This window comes from Oenanthe melanoleuca, chromosome 1A (assembly GCF_029582105.1).
Source record: "Oenanthe melanoleuca isolate GR-GAL-2019-014 chromosome 1A, OMel1.0, whole genome shotgun sequence".
NCBI lineage: Eukaryota > Metazoa > Chordata > Aves > Passeriformes > Muscicapidae > Oenanthe > Oenanthe melanoleuca.
The window spans coordinates 25,221,883-25,240,650 of record NC_079334.1 but is presented as its reverse complement, the minus strand read 5'-3'; the positions used below and the strand labels follow the sequence as shown (position 1 = coordinate 25,240,650).

The following is an 18,768-nucleotide window of genomic DNA, read 5'->3' as shown; positions in this document are numbered from 1 at the left end:
TTCGTTAAAATCTTTTATTACCTAATCGAGAACGGACACGTACTTGAGTAGAAAGAGTCATCATTACAATGGTAATGGTATATTATGAAACATGCGAGTAATAATAAAACCCGAAACATACAAATCCGCCTCAAAAAATAACTGAAAAAAACCTCCTTTATTTTACTGCTGTAGTGCACTGTAAGTAAGTGTTAAGTGTTCAAAACAAATGGCATTTAACCCTTAGGCTTAAAACAATTTCACCTTCTCCACGGGACTTGAAAAGTTGGTGCTGTAACAAGTCCCTTTTAAAAGGGAACCAGATTACAGGTTTTTAACAGGGAAGGTAATACACTACGCGTAAGTAAAATACGGTTACTTGCCAAAGAGGAGCACCCGATCGGCTAATTAATGCGTAAATGTTAAGCTCTTTACATACCTCCCCCACAAAAAGCAATTCAGCCCTTTTACTTGAAAAAATTGGTGGCTCTTAAAAGAGCCTTTGGGGTTGAGTGACGGTCCGAGACGCCCTACTTGGAGCTGGTGTACTTGGTGACAGCCTTGGTGCCCTCGGACACGGCGTGCTTGGCCAGCTCGCCGGGCAGCAGCAGCCGCACGGCCGTCTGGATCTCCCGCGACGTGATGGTGGAGCGCTTGTTGTAGTGCGCCAGGCGCGACGCCTCGCCGGCGATGCGCTCGAAGATGTCGTTGACGAAGGAGTTCATGATGCCCATGGCCTTGGACGAGATGCCCGTGTCGGGGTGCACCTGCTTCAGCACCTTGTACACGTAGATGGAGTAGCTCTCCTTGCGGCTCTTCTTGCGCTTCTTGTCGCCTTTCTTCTGCGTCTTGGTCACCGCCTTCTTGGAGCCCTTCTTGGGCGCGGGGGCGGACTTGGCCGGCTCGGGCATGGCTGCAGGTCGCGGTCTGCGCTTCCACAGCGGAGTGCCGGGTAATGCGATTACTCCCGTATTTATAGGGCCCATATGCAAATCTCTGGTATCAGAAATCAGCGCTCCCATTGGACAACATGCGTTGTGACGTCACCCGCCGTACGGCTTGCTTTGCTATTGGTTTTTTTTAAACACCACGCTGGGATTGGTCGGTGATCCGAATGCTCTCAGCCAATCAGAAGAGGCTTTTTCAAGCCCCAAACTCCTGCGCTGCAGCGCGGCCACCCCGGCCGGGGCCCGCCCGGAGCCCCCGGCTCCTTTAACAAAATGCAGTTATGGGCATTTCTAAGGGAAGAAAAAAACTAAACAACCAAAACCAGAAACAAACAACTCGTGATGGGCTCTGCTACTCTTTTTTTTTTCTTTTTTCTTTTTTTTTTTTCTTTTTTTTTCCTGCAGGAAGGAGCATACCTGCAAGCTTCATAGAATAGTCTGCATTTGTAACAGCCACAAGATAAATATAAAAGGGAGAAAGAGGCAACAAGGAAAGATAGAGAGTCTGGAATACAAACACTTAATCATATTTAGAATAAATCCTTTTGGCCCATTGAATGTGGCTTCTTTTTCATCAGTTCAAATGGGATGGAAGCTGTGATTTGATTTGTAACATGAGATGATTGCATTTCATCAAAGATGCAATAAATATTAGAACTATGTATTTAAGTCAAAACCATGATAACCCTAAAAATTAAAGGTGGATTTTATTCTGCACTTTGTCAGAAAATCAAGCTGTTTTCTTGTTAGTATCACTTCATTGTGCAAGAAAAAACCATTATGCTATTTCCTTTTGGAAGCCTTAAGGACTATTCAGGGACTTAACTTACCTGGTATGAGAAGAGAAATGTTTCTTATATAGGCCATGCCACCTACCTGGCACAAGTGAAAAAAGCAATCTTAGCAAGCTGATCTCGCTTCTGGTCTTTTTAGCTTGCTGAGCAGAAGCACGAAGCAGATCCACAAAGATATCCAGCCCATATGCAAAATATTGGTGTCTGAAGGGAAGCAGACAAAGAAAGGGTGAGATATTTTTCCTTCCCAGTGAGAAAGACTTGCTTGAAAGGGCTTCTGCTGTACATTTCTCCTTAAATGTGGAGACAAAGCAGTGTTAAAAAGGATAACCTCAGTTATCCTGTCGCTCTGTTTTAATATCTGCCCTCTCTCCACAGCCCTGCTGCCTCTCATCCAGAACAGGGATTTGTGTTGGAGATATAAAATAGTTCTTGAGCATAACTTCATTTTAGTGTAGTATAATTGTCTATGGGGAACACAGAGAAAAGAAACAAGTGCCAGGAAAAGGTAAAGAACAACTTGGCCATCAAGAGGAAAGAGCACATAGCAATACGATAAATTACAAATTTACTGATTATTAGACACATCTCATTGTGTAGTTGTGTGGTTGGGATTATTTGGGAAAAGTTTTAAAGCGAACCTTAGAATCACATTTGACAAGCTGGATTGCAAGGTTGAGGGTACCTACTGTAGATCTTTTAGTTGTTGAGACTGAAATTTTAGGCATAACTCTATTATTTTCTCCTTACTTTGTTGACTGTAGCTGCAAGTTTTCTAGTTTTGTAAACTGTGTGCTGTTATAAACTGAAGACTCTATAACTCTCTGGAGAAACATTAAATATATGCCACATTTTCACAGCAAAAAATGAGCATAGTGAGAAAGACCAAGGTGAAAGAAATGTACAAAGAAGGGGAGGAAGCCAACCATGCATTTAAAAAAACCAAACAAACTGAACATATGGACACTTGAAACTACTAAATGTGATGGAACTCATTAAAATGAATGCAGCTGGAGAACTACAGTAAATGAAATATAATGGTTGTGTTCAAAAAGTAGTATTAAGTTAAGAAAAAAAAATAAGAAAGGAATATTCAATAATTATCAGTAGGACCATCACTGAGACCATGAGAATGACCAAACACGTGCCAGTTTTTAAAACACATGAAGTGGTATAGGTTTGTGTCATAGGTTCAGCAGCAAGAAACACAAATCAGCTCCTTCATCAACACATCAGTCCTATAAACAAAAAAAAAAGCTGCTGGATAATTAAGTCAGTGTGGATAATTGACAAATGATTCGTGTTAATCATAGAAGTTTTGGAGTTTTTATAAACCAGAATACTTAAAATAAGAAAAGAACATGGACCTAGATAAAGAGAAATATGTGAATAAATCCACTCTGTTTAAATCCCCCTGTTATGGATATTGTGTATACCAGTTTGTAAAAATGAAAAAGGGGGCTTTTCCAGGGGGCTGAAAGGTTTTTTTGCAGGATCAGATTTCCAGCCTTTGTGTAATCAATTGCAACCTGAAAGAGTTTGCAGAATCAGATTTCCTGCCTTTGTGTAATCAATCGCAAACTATCTGCTAAAGATCAGGCTTCCCACTTCTTCTGCTCTTTATCTAACAAGACCAGATGGTTACATGACAAATTGTCCGAGGAGCAGTCCCATGGAAGTTTGGAAGTTTCTTTGACCACCACTGCTTACCTTGCAGAATTATTACAAAAAAACAATAACAATTATTGATTACTGCAAGGAAAACCATACTATAAAAAAAGAGATGCAAACCAAGTTCGGTAGAAGCGTGGAATGGGAGGTGACCCCTCACGTTTTCCCCAGTGTGCTGCTTGCTCTGTCTATATAAAATAAAGCAATCTAAGTTTTGGTTTAATATCGAGATTTTGTTTCTCATTTATAACAATCAGGGAAATGGGACATGCAAAAGAATTCCTCCATGGCAAAAATTTAAAGTGTCACCCTCGCAGGGAATAAAACAAAAGAGAAAAAACGCAGCGCATTACTCCCGTTTGCGAGCCCTCGGTAGAAAGGGAGCATTTACCGGGCCGTTTGTTGGGGCTCTGCCGCCGCCCTGGGCCGGGTTTCCTGCAGCCCCGGGCCGGCGGGGCCCCTGTCGCTGCCATCGGTACCGAGAGCCCCGCGGGGCCGGGCAGCGGGAGCGCGCGCGGCGGGCACGGGGTGACCCGGGCGGGATCCGCAGCCGGGCCCGGCCCGGTTCGGCCTCCCGGGGGCGGGGCCGGCCCGAGCCCGCAGCGCGCGGCCCCGGCGGGAGCGGCGGCGCCAAAGGCCCGGCCCGCGGGGGGAAGGGCGCGCGCAGAGCCCGCCCCGGCCCGGCCCCTGCAGTCCTCAACCAGGTCCGACCCACTGCAATATAGACGCGCGCGGGGCTTTTCCCGCCGCATTGGTGTGGGTGCGAGCGGTGGTGAGCCATGTCTGGTCGGGGCAAGGGCGGCAAGGGGCTCGGCAAGGGCGGCGCCAAGCGCCACCGCAAGGTGCTGCGCGACAACATCCAGGGCATCACCAAGCCGGCCATCCGCCGCCTGGCTCGGCGCGGCGGCGTCAAGCGCATCTCGGGGCTCATCTATGAGGAGACGCGCGGGGTGCTCAAGGTGTTCCTGGAGAACGTGATCCGCGACGCCGTCACCTACACGGAGCACGCCAAGAGGAAGACGGTCACGGCCATGGACGTGGTCTACGCCCTCAAGCGCCAGGGTCGCACTCTGTACGGCTTCGGCGGCTAAGCTGCAATTCTTCTAGTTTTATATACAGTCAAACAACAAAGGCTCTTTTAAGAGCCACCCACAACTTTCACAATAAGAGCTGTTTATTACTAACGTGTTTGTGTGTGCTACTAGGGTTTTCATAAAAATCGAAATCTACAGCTAAAGTAAAAACATGTAGGAGAGTGAGAACTTCTAGTTAAAATGTAAAAGGGCTCGGATTAGTGATGATAAATACCCGCCCAGTGCAGTTTGAATCGCGTACTGAATTTTTCTCTTGGAACAAAACCCTAACCGTAACTGGTGTTGTATAAATGCGGAGCCTGTGTTCTGGCAGTTACAGGACGGAAGTGCCTGAAATTACGTTGGTATTTTTACTCCAATAGAAATGGAACAATTACAATCCTCTGATTTGCATACCGCCGTTATAAATAGGGGGCACAGGCGCCATTTTCGACGTTGTGCTACGGGGACGATTTGGGAAAAAAAAAACGTTAAGGATGCCTGAGCCGGCGAAATCTGCTCCAGCACCGAAGAAAGGTTCTAAAAAGGCGGTGACTAAGACTCAGAAGAAGGGCGACAAGAAGCGCAAGAGAGCAAGGAAAGAGAGCTACTCCATCTACGTGTACAAGGTGCTGAAGCAGGTGCACCCCGACACGGGCATCTCGTCCAAGGCCATGAGCATCATGAACTCCTTCGTCAACGACATCTTCGAGCGCATCGCCGGCGAGGCGTCGCGCCTGGCGCACTACAACAAGCGCTCCACCATCACGTCGCGGGAGATCCAGACGGCCGTGCGGCTGCTGCTGCCCGGCGAGCTGGCCAAGCACGCCGTGTCCGAGGGCACCAAGGCTGTCACCAAGTACACCAGCTCCAAGTAAAAGGATTTAAAATTATAAACCAAACGGCTCTTTTAAGAGCCACCACACGTTCCTAATAGAGCTGTGATCGCTAATACGGTCTAGTATTTTGTTTTAAGTGAGTTACGTGACGCAAATGCAAAAATAAAGGTACTAGCTTTTGAGGCTACTTTCACTCTGCACGGCTAATTTTAGCAATAACAAGCTCTTTTTTATGAAATCTGTGTGCGGCTCTGAAAAGAGCCTTTGTGTTTTAGACATTATCTACTTGAACAATTGCAGTTTAGCCGCCGAAGCCATACAGAGTGCGACCCTGGCGCTTGAGGGCGTAGACCACGTCCATGGCCGTGACCGTCTTCCTCTTGGCGTGCTCCGTGTAGGTGACGGCGTCGCGGATCACGTTCTCCAGGAACACCTTGAGCACCCCGCGCGTCTCCTCGTAGATGAGCCCCGAGATGCGCTTGACGCCGCCGCGCCGAGCCAGGCGGCGGATGGCCGGCTTGGTGATGCCCTGGATGTTGTCGCGCAGCACCTTGCGGTGGCGCTTGGCGCCGCCCTTGCCGAGCCCCTTGCCGCCCTTGCCCCGACCAGACATCTCGCCTTTCCTGCCAACACTGCCGCACACAGCGCCGAGCACCCTCAGGAGCCTTTTATTCGCCGGGTGCCGACCTGGTTGAGGACTGCGGCGGGAGGCGCGGTCTCGTGCCCAGGCCCCGCCCACCGCCCCCGCCCGGCATTCCCGGCCCGGCGCCTCGGCCGCGCGCTGGCTCCGCCTCTCCCGAGGGTCCGATCCCGCCCCGCTCTCAGCCCGCGCCTCCCTTTGCCGCTCTCCCGTCCCGTCCCGCCCCGCCCGGGCCCCCCTGCGCGGGACAGTTCCTCAGGAGCTCTGCGGCTCCGCCGGGAACAGGAGCCGGGATTGCGGCACCTTCTTCCGGCAGCCCCTTTCCCTTCCTTCCCCGCTGCCCGCGGGTCTGCGGCAAAATCCTACCAATGCGGGGCCTTGCCCCGCCCCTCCGCTGCTCTCTGCCCGCTCTTCCCGGCTTCTGCTTTCGCCTTGGAGGCTTCAAGCGCTCCTATTTAATTTTTTGTTTGGCCTGCATTGATACCTTCCTTGGGAAAATTTATATAATCTCGGCCAACCTCGTCCTCTGCGAACTACAGCTTCTTTCTGCTACTAAGATCTTTTTGCTTGAAATAGGAGGGGAAGGAAACACTCATACTGTGTCCTAGCTGGAGGATTTTATTTATTTATTTAATATAATGTCAAACTTTCATAGAGAGAATTAAAGTGTGAACTATTCTGTGGCCTCTATTTGTTTTAATGTTTGTTTGTTTGTTTCCCTGAAAACACAAGCACACACACACATGCTAAAATGTACATATTGTCATACCTTTACCTATCTAGAATATTTTTGACCATTTCTGAGACCCTAGAGAATTCTGAAAGAACAGGCCATAAGGAATAAGCCACTGGTTGCAACAACATTTTCTGGGAATGCTTCCTACTAGGAAATAGGAGACCTGTTCTTAGTCCAGACTGTAATGGAAATGAAAGATTATTTCAAGTTTCTGGTGCTAATGTTTGCCTTATCTACTTGCTAAGCATGCAGCATCTGAAATAGGACTGCTACTCATATTTTTAGTCATCAACACTAAAATACAGATTAATATTCTAGTACTACTAAGTTTCCTGGATTAAGACGGAATTGTATAAACTAATACATTTTTCCTTCCTGACACAGATACTAATAAACTAATTTATACTGAGTTTAAACTAATGTTACAAAAAATATTTGAGGCCACTTGGCATATATCCTTTTTAATTTTTAACAGCAAACATTTTCACAAATTTTTACTGATTTTGGGCAACAATAGTCTTTACAGTTAATAGAGGAATATTGATGTAGAAATAAGTAATTGTTTAAAAAGTATAAAAGTAAGAATTTCCCAGAGAACCATTCAGGGATTTTGTTTTGGTGTGGTTTCTGTTTTAATTTGCATTTAGGTCTTCATACTCTGAGAACTTACAGCATTATAAAATATTTTCACTGGCATAATTTTGTGTAGCTTCTTTGAAAAAGAGAAGACAAAGTAAGTGCTGCTCTAGCAAAACCCTCATGCTCCAGCATCCTTCTTTTTTATTAATGACTCACACATTCTAGAGTAAGAAATTTATCTCTTCCTTTTCCTCCTCTCACTTATGCCCTAGAAGGTGTAGAAGATACATGTTCAAAAAGGAATTTACTGTCTTTTTGTAAAATAGACAGATCTATCCAAACTACTTTTTCCAAATACAGGAACATAAATACATAATTCTGGGTTTGGTTGGTTATGCTGGGGTTTGTTTGTTTGCTTGCTTGTTTAAATGCTTTTTTATTTTTCTATTTCCCTCTGCAGCAGACAACTTTGTTCAAAACTCTTCAGACTTCTCTTACGAAACTGTAAATTTACATGACAGAATCTATTTTATAACTTAGGCAACTGCCTGTTTTGCAGTTGTGACTCCAGCATTTAGGGATGTATCATAGTGCATTTGATTTTTTTTCTTCCCTCACGTGAGGCCCTTTTGGCTTTCCTGGTCAGTCACCTCCTTTATAAGCACCACTATCCAACCTTCCATTTGATTCCTTCATTTAAACTGGAGTCTTCTACTTCAAAGTGATTGATCCATCAGCACGGGTGTGACACCCTCCAGTCACACGAGCCTGTTACACTTACAAAGCAAAAGCAATTAGCAACTCCAAAACCAGAAAGTTAAACTAAGACATCATTATTAGCACCGATGGATAAATGAAACAGTTGTGGAAAGGTATCCAAGAAAAGGAGGAGCAGAATACCATCCTTTTGGCAACAGTAAATACCTGACAGAAGCTCTGGGAGCTCTGCTTTACATTTCTGAGGACAGGGGTGAGGGTGTCTCTCCTGTAGAGTTGAGTTCTGTGTCTATCCTTGGACCATTGGGTAAATTAGTGTAAATGTCATCCTGTAGATTTTAGTCAAATTGAGGATTAAAAGTAACTCTTAAACATTATTTACAATGTGCTAAAAAAACCCAAAACCAGTCTCACCCCCTAAACTCCAGAGGATAAAAAGTTTTAGTACTTGAAAATGTTCTTAAAATACAACATATACAGCTTGCAAAATACTGTGTATTATGAAATACCTCTAATGTACTCTTATGGCCTTGCATTTCAGGGCAAATAAATTTAAAAAAATTTAGAAAGGTGTTCAGAACTTCCTATCCTTCCTATTTAAAGATCCCAGTTACAATCTTTGAAAATGTGTAATGGCTGCATGTACACATATATAACAATTATAATTCAGTCCTGACAGTCTGTAATCAATATTGAACTAACTTTTCATTTTATTTTTGTTTTGGTTGCACTCATACTGCTGCTGTAAGGTGAACTCAAACTGTGCATGCACCTGCCTAAACAACAAGGACTGGCCTGGAAATGCTGCTGACTCTGTCACAGTTTTCAAGAATTGGATGCAGAGGTGGGGTGACACTTCTGTTCTGGAAAAAATTCTGAGAATACCAAAGGAGCCCAAGAGTGACAAATATTAGCAAACCCTCCAGCTTTCTTTGGTGTCTGCATAGTCACCACTCTTAGACTGTTAAATGCATCTCTCCTGGGAGTAACTAGTCCATATCCATGCAATGATCTTAATTTTTCCCAAACATGTTCCTTTTTCCTAAAAACAAAACAACCACAACCTGTCAGATCAGTCTGCCTGGGAGAACTGATGGGAAGATAAAAATGGGCCCAAATAAGGAAAATAACATTCAATTTCAGCATCTAGCAGCATACTTCAGTTAGGAGAAAGGAGGGAAAGAAAACTTTCCTTAATGTTCTATTTCACAACATAACTAACTTGAACTGCAGCTGCCCCTGTTTGTTGCTTGGAAGTCCTTTAATCTCAGTGTGACAATGATTCTGACAGAGCTAGCTGACTGCAGCAAAGAATTCAGAAATTCTCAAGGGCTACTTATCACTGCATTGGTGCAAGGGAGATTTTACCTGTTTTTCATATACTATTAGTAGTCTGAATTAATTCAGGAAATGTTCAGCACACTGAATTGGCATCTAAAACACACCAAGATTTACATCTGACTTCAGCTAGTCCTGAAAAACTCTCAGAAACACCTTTTTTTGTTTGTTTCTTTCCTTTTTGTTTGTTTTTGGTCATGCTTCTTACATCATGCCTTAGCCTCTAGATCCTTATGTTCACTACAGCATTGGCATACGGCCCTAAAATTCATGGGATCATATGGAACACTTTCAGAAAATTATATCCTGGATCAGTTACTTTCCAATTGATGGCATTATAATTTGAGGTTCTTAAAGGCCAAAATTTTGTATAGTTTACAGATCCATCTGGATGGATAAGTGCTGTGCTTGGAATAGCATAAAAAAGTAAAAATCCATATGCAAAGAGAAAGGGATACAAATACATCAAATATTCGTGGTATGGGGACAGTATTCAATAAAATGGAAGATCTTCACAAATAGATAGTGATGAGCAAGAATAAAATGAAGAGAAGCAATAAGGACACAGAGAATATATAATTAGTTTTTTAATATCTTAACTACATTTAACCATCACGTGAGAATAGATGGCAACACATAGTACAGACTTGGCTGATGTGTAAAGACAAAGTGATGAAGCCCATTAAAAAAAGCATCTTCATGTTAATGAACTAGCAAAACCTCATAGTGCTGAAGGGTAAAAGAACATGAAGGACAGGGAAACAGATATGGAACCGAACATTGTCAATACATGAAACCTTGAGAAAGCCCCCAGGTGACCCAGATGGGAAAGGTGAGGAGGGAGCAGTGTTGGGGCAGGACCATGCTGCCCTTGACTTGCTCTTTGCCACCACAGTGCACATTATTTCTGTACAAATGGGTTTAATTCAAACTCTGTTTGCATTGTTTTTACATATAATAATGCTCTTTTAATTTGTTGTCTTTTTACTACTAAACCCTGGTATTGCCATAAGAGCTTCACTGAGAACAGAGCTTTCCACCTCGTGTTACTTCATAGTCTTATACAGTAAATTTTCATTAATTGCATTCTCCATATTCTAATGATGTATTAATGTGGTATAACAGCAGTGGCTGGAGCAGTTGTAGCAGTAGGCTACAAGGGCTGACCAAAATAAAAGCTAATGATGCTTACCTACAACTTGCCCAAAACAGAATGAAAAAGGTAAGGAAGGACCAAGGAAACAACTTCAAGAATTGAGGTAATGTCAGATGAAAAACACAAACAGTCTCCCAAAAAAACAAAGAACAGAGACAAAGGACCAGAAGCAAGTGATGGGCTTGGGAGGTGAGTGTTGGGTGGCCTGTGTGGGATTGAAGGTTAATTTTTGGTGTAGTGGTCACTCTACATATCCACCCAGCTCAAGCTGGAACCTGAGAACAAATAAAAGACACACTGGAAACCTTAACTTGGAAAAGTGCAGTAATCAGCAGCATCCTAGGATCAGACTGATCAGGACCCACTGTTATTGTGGCCAGTGAAATTAATTCCATAACAGGAGTAGCTGACAAAATACTTTCTAATATATGATATCTTAATAAAAGTTTATATTGTTGTGATGATGTTGTTGCACAACTATCATCTGAAACATGCTGAAACCCATCTTGAAGATAAAATATGACTCAAGAGAGAGAAGAGAGGCAATGATGCAGCAGGGCAGGGCTGGAGCAGAGCTGCACTGGCAGAGTTCAAACTTCTCTCTTGCTGGTTACTGAGGACTGCAACCAACAGGTGATTCAGACTGTGAAGAAGCCCACAAGAAGGATTTGAAAATGAAAATGTGTTTAGGACCTACCTTGCATACTGGCTGCATGGAAACCACATTCATAAAATATTTACATTACAATAGTTAATTCAAATTAAACATTGATTTCATATGTATATATCTCTGTTCAGATTGTTAAAGAAACTAATAGCTGTCAAATAGGACTGATTGAAGTATTTTTGTTCTAGAAAGATGCTGTAATCTAACATTCTATGTATTTGGATGAAATGAAGTTTTTCACCAGGATATCAGTAGCTAGGCTCTGTTTTACCCACTGGACTGATAAGAACATTCTTTCAAGCCATGATTTTAATTTGAGCCGGCTCATCCATGAAGGATGGCTAAAGGGCCAGGAGGAGTCCTAGCCAGATCATCTAAAATCACCTGCAAAAGCACCTTGATTGCAAACAGCAGCTCTCAAGCCAATCCTCAGCTGCTCAGCACAGAGGTCTTGCTCACATCCAGCTCTGACTGGGCAGCATTCTTTTATCTCAGGTTCCCCTGCAAAAAGCAAAGAAATGCAGCTGAACCTTGCTTGCACCAGAGGAACCTCCACTTTTGTTCTCACTTGGATTAGGGAATCGTGCACTAAGTTACCTGTGCATTGCACATCTTTCTTTCTCAGCTGATGAAATTAGTGGTTTTTTTTTTTTTTTTTTTAATTCAAGCTCACAACTCCCTCTGAGTAAATCCAAATAACGTAATTTAGCAAAACAGTATGAAGTCTTCATAAGACTAGAGGAGAAATAACAAGAGATTAAGGCAAATAAAACCTATTTCCCTGTCTCGCCGCTCAAAAATAATTTCTTTCTTGAATATTCCAAAAAGCCCAAAACCAAACCAAACAGTATCATTTCTGATGCTACATTTTGCTGAAATGTAACTACTCTGATCGATGGCTTATATAAAATACAAAACATCTTCTAAAGTATTAGAAGAAGCTATTTTACTTGATTTAATAATTTGTTTTATTATGATAAGCAGATGCAAACAGCTCCAGGTAGACAGATCTTCGGCCGTCTCAGTAACATGAAATGAGTTTGCTCTCTCTAAAATTCATTTCCGCAATCCCGGTGGTAATCTACGGGAAGAAAAAAAATCCGTTCGGAAAAACACAAGTCCTATGTCAATGAACAAATCTGGGGGGATGAATAAATCTCAGCATAGACTTTTTAATTCCCAAAGCACTACTCCCGATGCTTTTCCCCCTCCCTTTTAAGCCTCCGGGGCTCAGAAACAGAAAATGGCTGAAAGAGAGAAAAACAGAGGAGAGAAAATGGAGCCGAGGCGCTCGATTGGCCAGATTTTGCTGCAGAGTCCAAGTTTCTGACACAGAGAAAGAAATATTCCTAAAATGAAGCTCATCAGCAGTTAACAGTAAACCAAGAGCCTTGCAATCTCAGGTTTCCAGGAGAAATATTTACTCTAATAATTTCTCAGTGGCCCCTTGTTTGCCAGTTTAAATGAAAGCTGTGTCTAGCTCGATCCACTTTTAAAGCCACAGGTTTTCATTTGTAGCATCGACATAATTCCCAATAATTACAAAAACTACCTGCCGTATTAAAATACATAAAGGAGTCGTAAAGTCCGAAATAATTTTAGAAATGTACATTTTTCTAGCGACTACAGATCTATTTACTAGGAGAACAAGAGGGTGTGTGTGACTGAATTTACAGTAAGGGAGAAATCTGTTTTCCAGGTAGGTTCACAAAAATCACTGAACACGACAAATAGGGAAGAGCCTCAATTAAAAATTACTCTAAACCTGTTTTCAAGCACAGATATTTCTTAGAAAACACTTCCTCTGTGGCAACTAACAAATCGGAGAGCCTCATTGACAGAAAATTGGTGCAGCCTAAAACCACTAAAGATGTTCACTAGGGTCATTTTCTAGACACCAAGCAAGGAACGCACCACCTGGAAAAAGGACTCAGAAAACATCCTTGCCTCCCCTTTACATCCCACACACACATCCCCTTCTCCCGCTGTTGGAAATACATTTATCTCGGGAATAAATAGTGCTGGAGGTGGATTGAAAATGCCTGAAGGACATCCAATCGTCAACCAGGACGGATAAAGCACTGAGGAAAGTACTGAGAGAGAGCGCTTCACGGGGAGGTGGAGAGGAGCTTTAGGACCTTCAGTAAAACAAAGAGCCCCACGAGCCCTCCAAAACAAAAACAAACAAACAAAAAAAAAAAAAAAACCAAAAAAAAAACCAAAAAAAAAAAAAAAAAGCGGGGGGGGACCAGGATATAATATTGCTGCTAGCAGAACAAAGCAATCTGAAAAACCGCGAAATTAAACGAGGAAAATAAAGGCAGCATAACATTTACAGTACACAGGATGCATTTAGACTGATTTTTAATTTTTCTGAAGACAAGGATTTTATAAGTTTCTTCCTTTACAAATTTAAATAGTATCACCAAATGATTTAAAGACGGATACAAAGACTTTAAACTCATATTTCAAGTGGGTATCTTCCTATTCAATGGCAAGATGTTTCTTAAGCACAAAAAAGTAGACAAAATGCGTAGGAAGCAGTTTCCCACCCTAAACAAACATTTCTTACAGAAAAGAACTTCAGAAGAATTAACTGCACAAGAGTTTGGTGAAAATGCAGTATCGAGTTCCTACGAAACACGACTTACACGCTGTTTGGTACTTACTTGAGACGTGAAATGTCGCTGCCTGCGAAAAGCGTAACTTTTTACCTGTAAGTAGGAATTTACAGCTCTTTAAGTGACGTGGTGGTGGCTCTTAAAAGAGCCTTTGGGTTTTCGCTGATCAGAAGTCTCCGTTTGCCAGCAGTTTATGCGCGCTCGCCGCGGATGCGGCGGGCCAGCTGGATGTCCTTGGGCATGATGGTGACGCGCTTGGCGTGGATGGCGCACAGGTTGGTGTCCTCGAAGAGCCCCACCAGGTAGGCCTCGCTGGCCTCCTGCAGCGCCATGACGGCCGAGCTCTGGAAGCGCAGGTCGGTCTTGAAGTCCTGCGCGATCTCGCGCACCAGGCGCTGGAAGGGCAGCTTGCGGATCAGCAGCTCCGTGGACTTCTGGTAGCGCCGGATCTCGCGCAGCGCCACCGTGCCGGGCCGGTAGCGGTGCGGCTTCTTGACGCCGCCCGTGGCCGGCGCGCTCTTGCGGGCAGCCTTGGTGGCCAGCTGCTTGCGGGGCGCCTTCCCGCCCGTCGACTTACGCGCCGTCTGCTTCGTACGAGCCATCGCTCACACAACAGCCGCGGCAGGAAAGCGAAAGAACACTGAGCGATAAGCGGCCACAGCGGCCGATATTTATAGCCGCCAGCGCGCTGTGATTGGCCAGAGCCAAGGGACGGCTGCCATTGGCCAGGGGCAGAGTTTGAAAATCCCGCGCGTTGTGAGGCGGTGAGGGGGGGACGGGGGGGCAGCAGCTTCCCGCTCCGCACCGCCCGCCCTCCTTCCGCGGGAGCAGCTCCGCTCCCTGTCCTCTAATCCCGCAGCTCCGCCCTGCAGAGCGGGAATGGCGATGGCCCGGAGCGCTCCCAAGGCTGCAGCCCGCCAGCAGACGCGGAGTTTTTACTCCGGCTCTGCAGTAGTTTTCTCGCGGCCTCAGCCCGGGACAGCCAGGATTTAACCTCTTCGTAAAAGGCGTTTAGCCAAACACAGCCTTCCCTGCGCATCCCTAGCTACGTGAGGCTCATTAAAGCGCTCATTTTTGGTTTTTGGGGCTTTTTTTGTTTATTTTTTATTTTTTAATTTCCCCCCGCCTAGAGTCTCTTATATCACTTCTAATTTCTTATTCTGTTGTCACGTAGGGATTTCTTAATTCTCCACTCCGTCGGATACATTAATAAAGTGTACCGCTTACGAAATTTCTAGGACCAAGAAAATTAGGCTATTCTCTATTACATTACGCATTTGCTGTGTTTGCCGCTATAGAATTAATTAAATATCGACTTTTAGTTGTTACAGAGTAATAACTAAATCCCCGGGTAAACAAGCCAAAGTGGCTTGTAGCCAAGTCACTTCAGAATTACATCTAATATTTAAAGAGGACGACTAACCGTCATTGTGAGCAACTAAAACCAATAAATACTCTAAAACCAATAAAGAAACCATTAATAGCTTTAATTTAGGTACTTAACATGTTTTTTATAGACCTGCGGGACCAACTGTCAGAACGGGACAGACAAGACGACCTAAATCCTTCCGGATGCTTAAACAGGATAAGCATTTCCCCCTAATCTTTAAACAGCACGTTCTAACCCAGGGACTAAAACACCACCAGATTTAAGTACCACTCACCGAGAGGAACCAGTGTGATCGACTCTTTTACTGAATATATGGGTGGCTCTTAAAAGAGCCTTTGGGGTTGAGAGTGACGGTCCGAGACGCCCTACTTGGAGCTGGTGTACTTGGTGACAGCCTTGGTGCCCTCGGACACGGCGTGCTTGGCCAGCTCGCCGGGCAGCAGCAGCCGCACGGCCGTCTGGATCTCCCGCGACGTGATGGTGGAGCGCTTGTTGTAGTGCGCCAGGCGCGACGCCTCGCCGGCGATGCGCTCGAAGATGTCGTTGACGAAGGAGTTCATGATGCCCATGGCCTTGGACGAGATGCCCGTGTCGGGGTGCACCTGCTTCAGCACCTTGTACACGTAGATGGAGTAGCTCTCCTTCCTAGTCTTTCTACGCTTCTTGTCACCTTTCTTCTGAGTCTTGGTGACAGCTTTCTTAGAGCCTTTCTTAGGAGCGGGAGCGGACTTAGCTGGTTCCGGCATTTTGCAGATCTGTCTTTACCTGACTACGGCAGGAACGACGCAGGCAGAATCGCGGAGTCAGCCCTTATTTATAGGGACGGTATGCAAATGAGATGACTCAACACTGTCTTTGTCCATTGGACAAATCGGGTCCCTGACGTCAGATAGTGCTCATCGTCCATTGGTCAACTTATGCATCTGCATTCCCATTGGGTAAATTCACAATCCTCGCATCCACCAATCAGAAGTCCAAGAGAGCCTCAGAAGGAAGCTATAAAAGGGCAGAATTACATCTTCTGGTGCAATCATCCTTTTTCACTGCGTCCAACCCGAGCTTGCGTAGCTTTTTTTGGCCTATTCGGCTCTACATTTTCTACATTTTGAGCCATGTCCGGGCGCGGGAAGCAGGGCGGGAAGGCGCGCGCCAAGGCCAAGTCGCGCTCGTCGCGGGCCGGGCTGCAGTTCCCCGTGGGCCGCGTGCACCGGCTGCTGCGCAGGGCAACTACGCGGAGCGCGTGGGCGCCGGCGCCCCGGTGTACCTGGCGGCCGTGCTGGAGTACCTGACGGCCGAGATCCTGGAGCTGGCGGGCAACGCGGCCCGCGACAACAAGAAGACGCGCATCATCCCCCGCCACCTGCAGCTCGCCATCCGCAACGACGAGGAGCTCAACAAGCTGCTGGGCAAGGTGACGATCGCGCAGGGCGGCGTGCTGCCCAACATCCAGGCCGTGCTGCTGCCCAAGAAGACCGACAGCCACAAGGCTAAAGCCAAGTAAAACTCATCTGAATAACAACCCAAAGGCTCTTTTCAGAGCCACCCACATCTTCCTAGAAAGAGCAGGAACGCTTGATCTTATAGATACATGCTGTGTTAATATACTTAGAAACGTGAAATCTCCAGGGGGCGGCTGTCTAAAATGCTATATATACATATTTACATTCTGCCTTGCTGATCTGCAGCTTTTTTCTTTACCTTACAAGTTGAAGCATTTCTGTAAATGTGCTTCAATTGCCCTTTTTTGAAAGCAGATTAATAAAAGGTGGCGGTTGCTGCTGATGAAATCGGTCACCCCAGCAGGGTTTGAGAAGCGAGCTCTGCCAGGCTGGGCTCGCTGCCTGCCTGCGGTGGATCCCGAGGGGTGAAGCTCCGCTCCCCGGGGGAGGAAGGACGGGGCGGGCTCGGGGCCGCCGCCAATCGGGCTGGAGCGCGGGGCGTTCAAACCTCGGGGCCGGGGCCCCTCCGCTGCCCGCCAGCCGCTGCTGCGGTGGAAAATATTCCAGTGCCCTCTGCGCAGCCCTTGCTGCGCTTTTCTGCTTTCCCTGGATCTGTTTTTTCTCATTTGCAACTTAAACTTTCAGGCAATAGTGAGAAAACTGTATTTCCTAGAGTGCTTCCAAAAGGTATCGTCAGGAATTCTGAGTTAAGCGATGAGTGATGACAGTTGCAGAATTGACTCGAGTGTGAGTTCGTGTACAGCAAGTCACATAGACACGGGGAAGGGAGTAATGATGTACTAGTCTGCGCTTGAACTGATATTTTCATTCCTTCCCTTCCATCCTGACAGCATGAGTAGTGTCTAAAAGTGCTCTTGGCGTTTTACTGAAAAAGTGCCCTTGGCTTATACGGTATGATCTCCTGGGTGCTGCTGCCTTTGGCTTGGCTGAGCTCCTCGGTAGCACTTTTTTTGGATCTGGTAGCCTTAGCTGTCCTTTTTGGGGCCCTCGGTCGCCACGACAGGCTGGGCCTGCTCGGCTGCGGGAGCCCCTGGCACCCCGAGAAGCGGAGCAGGGCCTTGGCGGTGTGGATTTGGGGGTGTCTGAAGCTGCCAGCCACCGCATCCCTCTTCTCGGGGTGTCAGGGGCTCATAAATCACGGCAGCACGCGAGGGACCGGGAATTTCAGGGAGGAGCTTCTCCGCCATTGGAGCCTCGGGCGGCCTCGCTGCGGGGAGACGGCGACAGCTCCGCTCTCCTCTGCTCCGAACAGGTCAATTCTGGGATTTTTTTGCCTTTATTTTTATTTTCCCCACTGTGAAGAACACCGCGCTCCCTCCTTTGTCGGAATGGATGTAGATAAACGACGCTTTAGTTTGGTTTTCGTGCAGAAAAATGCCCGAAGGGAAGGCAGGAATGCAAAGCCTAAGGGCTGGAGAGGGTTTTCTTTGTTCTTTAAAATCGTCCCTCGAGAACTAAGGGGAGGAAAACTCTGTGGTTTTTTTTTTTTTTTTGGTTTTTTTTTTTTTTTTTTTGGTTTTTTTTTTTTTTTTTTTTTTTTTTTTTTTTTTTTTTTTCCCCTTATTTTTCTATTTTTTTCTTTTGTTGTTTTTCTTTTCAGCGTTCCTCCTCCGGAGGCGGAGGAGTGAGTCACTGGGGCGTTGTGTTAATGGAAAATGTCTTTCAAGCAGAGATAACGTGGGAGTGCCCGGCTGAAGTCTTGCTTGGAAACAAGATAAGAATCGTGGGTCTGTTTCTAAGCTGTATATGATTCTGAAACAATTTTCAGGTTGAGTGATTTTCCTTTGGTTGGTTGTCAGTTTGCTGTTTTATTTCTTGCTTTGTTTCGTGGTTTTTTGTTTTTTTTTTCCTTGTTTGTTATTTTGGCTTTTCTTTTCCTTTTCTTTCCCAAAATAGGCAGAGGACTTTTATTTTTCCCCTTCTTCTTTTTAATCATCTCTGCTCTGCTGAAATGAATTGCATTAATCATCTACCATTCAAAGCTGGACTTTGAAACAGCAGTAACATCAGGACTTTATTCGTAACCATTCTGAAATTTGAAGCTTGAATCACTTCAGGATTTTTTTTTTTTTTTTTTTTTTTAGTTTTGTTTCATAATCTCAGTTTTGCTGTATTTTGCATATTTGGCAAAATAACCTTCTCTTGGTCTATATTTAGTAGA

At 45.2% G+C, this 18,768-nt stretch overlaps 5 protein-coding genes and 1 pseudogene across 6 annotated transcripts; 3 read left to right on the top strand and 3 right to left on the bottom strand.

Annotated features, from left to right (window-relative positions):
• Window positions 1–138: 138 nt before the first annotated feature.
• Window positions 139–934, bottom strand: LOC130267107 (histone H2B 1/2/3/4/6). The gene has a single exon (XM_056516441.1). It carries the CDS (start codon window positions 888–890, stop codon window positions 510–512), a length of 381 nt encoding a protein of 126 aa, XP_056372416.1. The 5' UTR covers window positions 891–934; the 3' UTR covers window positions 139–509.
• A 3,236-nt stretch (window positions 935–4,170) lies between these two features.
• LOC130267139 (histone H4) lies at window positions 4,171–4,482 on the top strand. Its single transcript, XM_056516475.1, has one exon. It carries the CDS (start codon window positions 4,171–4,173, stop codon window positions 4,480–4,482), a length of 312 nt encoding a protein of 103 aa, XP_056372450.1.
• Window positions 4,483–4,956: 474 nt separating this feature from the next.
• On the top strand, window positions 4,957–5,622 carry LOC130267132 (histone H2B 7). Its single transcript, XM_056516466.1, has one exon. The coding sequence runs from the start codon at window positions 4,962–4,964 to the stop codon at window positions 5,340–5,342; it is 381 nt and encodes a 126-aa protein (XP_056372441.1). The 5' UTR covers window positions 4,957–4,961; the 3' UTR covers window positions 5,343–5,622.
• On the bottom strand, window positions 5,605–15,418 carry LOC130267109 (histone H3-like). 2 transcript variants are annotated; one of them, XM_056516443.1, is made up of 3 exons: window positions 14,031–15,418; window positions 13,202–13,217; window positions 5,605–5,916 (listed from the first exon to the last, which is right to left on the bottom strand). In XM_056516443.1, the coding sequence occupies exons 1-3, from the start codon at window positions 14,357–14,359 to the stop codon at window positions 5,605–5,607; spliced, it is 657 nt and encodes a 218-aa protein (XP_056372418.1). In that variant the 5' UTR covers window positions 14,360–15,418. The 2 variants fall into 2 exon arrangements, 1 of the variants encoding a protein (XP_056372418.1); XR_008843062.1 differs by lacking the exons at window positions 5,605–5,916; window positions 13,202–13,217 and adding an exon at window positions 10,486–12,217 and having other exon boundaries at window positions 13,806–14,877.
• A 16-nt stretch (window positions 15,419–15,434) lies between these two features.
• Window positions 15,435–15,893, bottom strand: LOC130267130 (histone H2B 8). Its single transcript, XM_056516464.1, has one exon. It carries the CDS (start codon window positions 15,891–15,893, stop codon window positions 15,513–15,515), a length of 381 nt encoding a protein of 126 aa, XP_056372439.1. The 3' UTR covers window positions 15,435–15,512.
• Window positions 15,894–16,188: 295 nt separating this feature from the next.
• On the top strand, window positions 16,189–16,936 carry LOC130267123 (histone H2A-IV-like; annotated as a pseudogene).
• The last annotated feature ends 1,832 nt before the right edge of the window (window positions 16,937–18,768 follow it).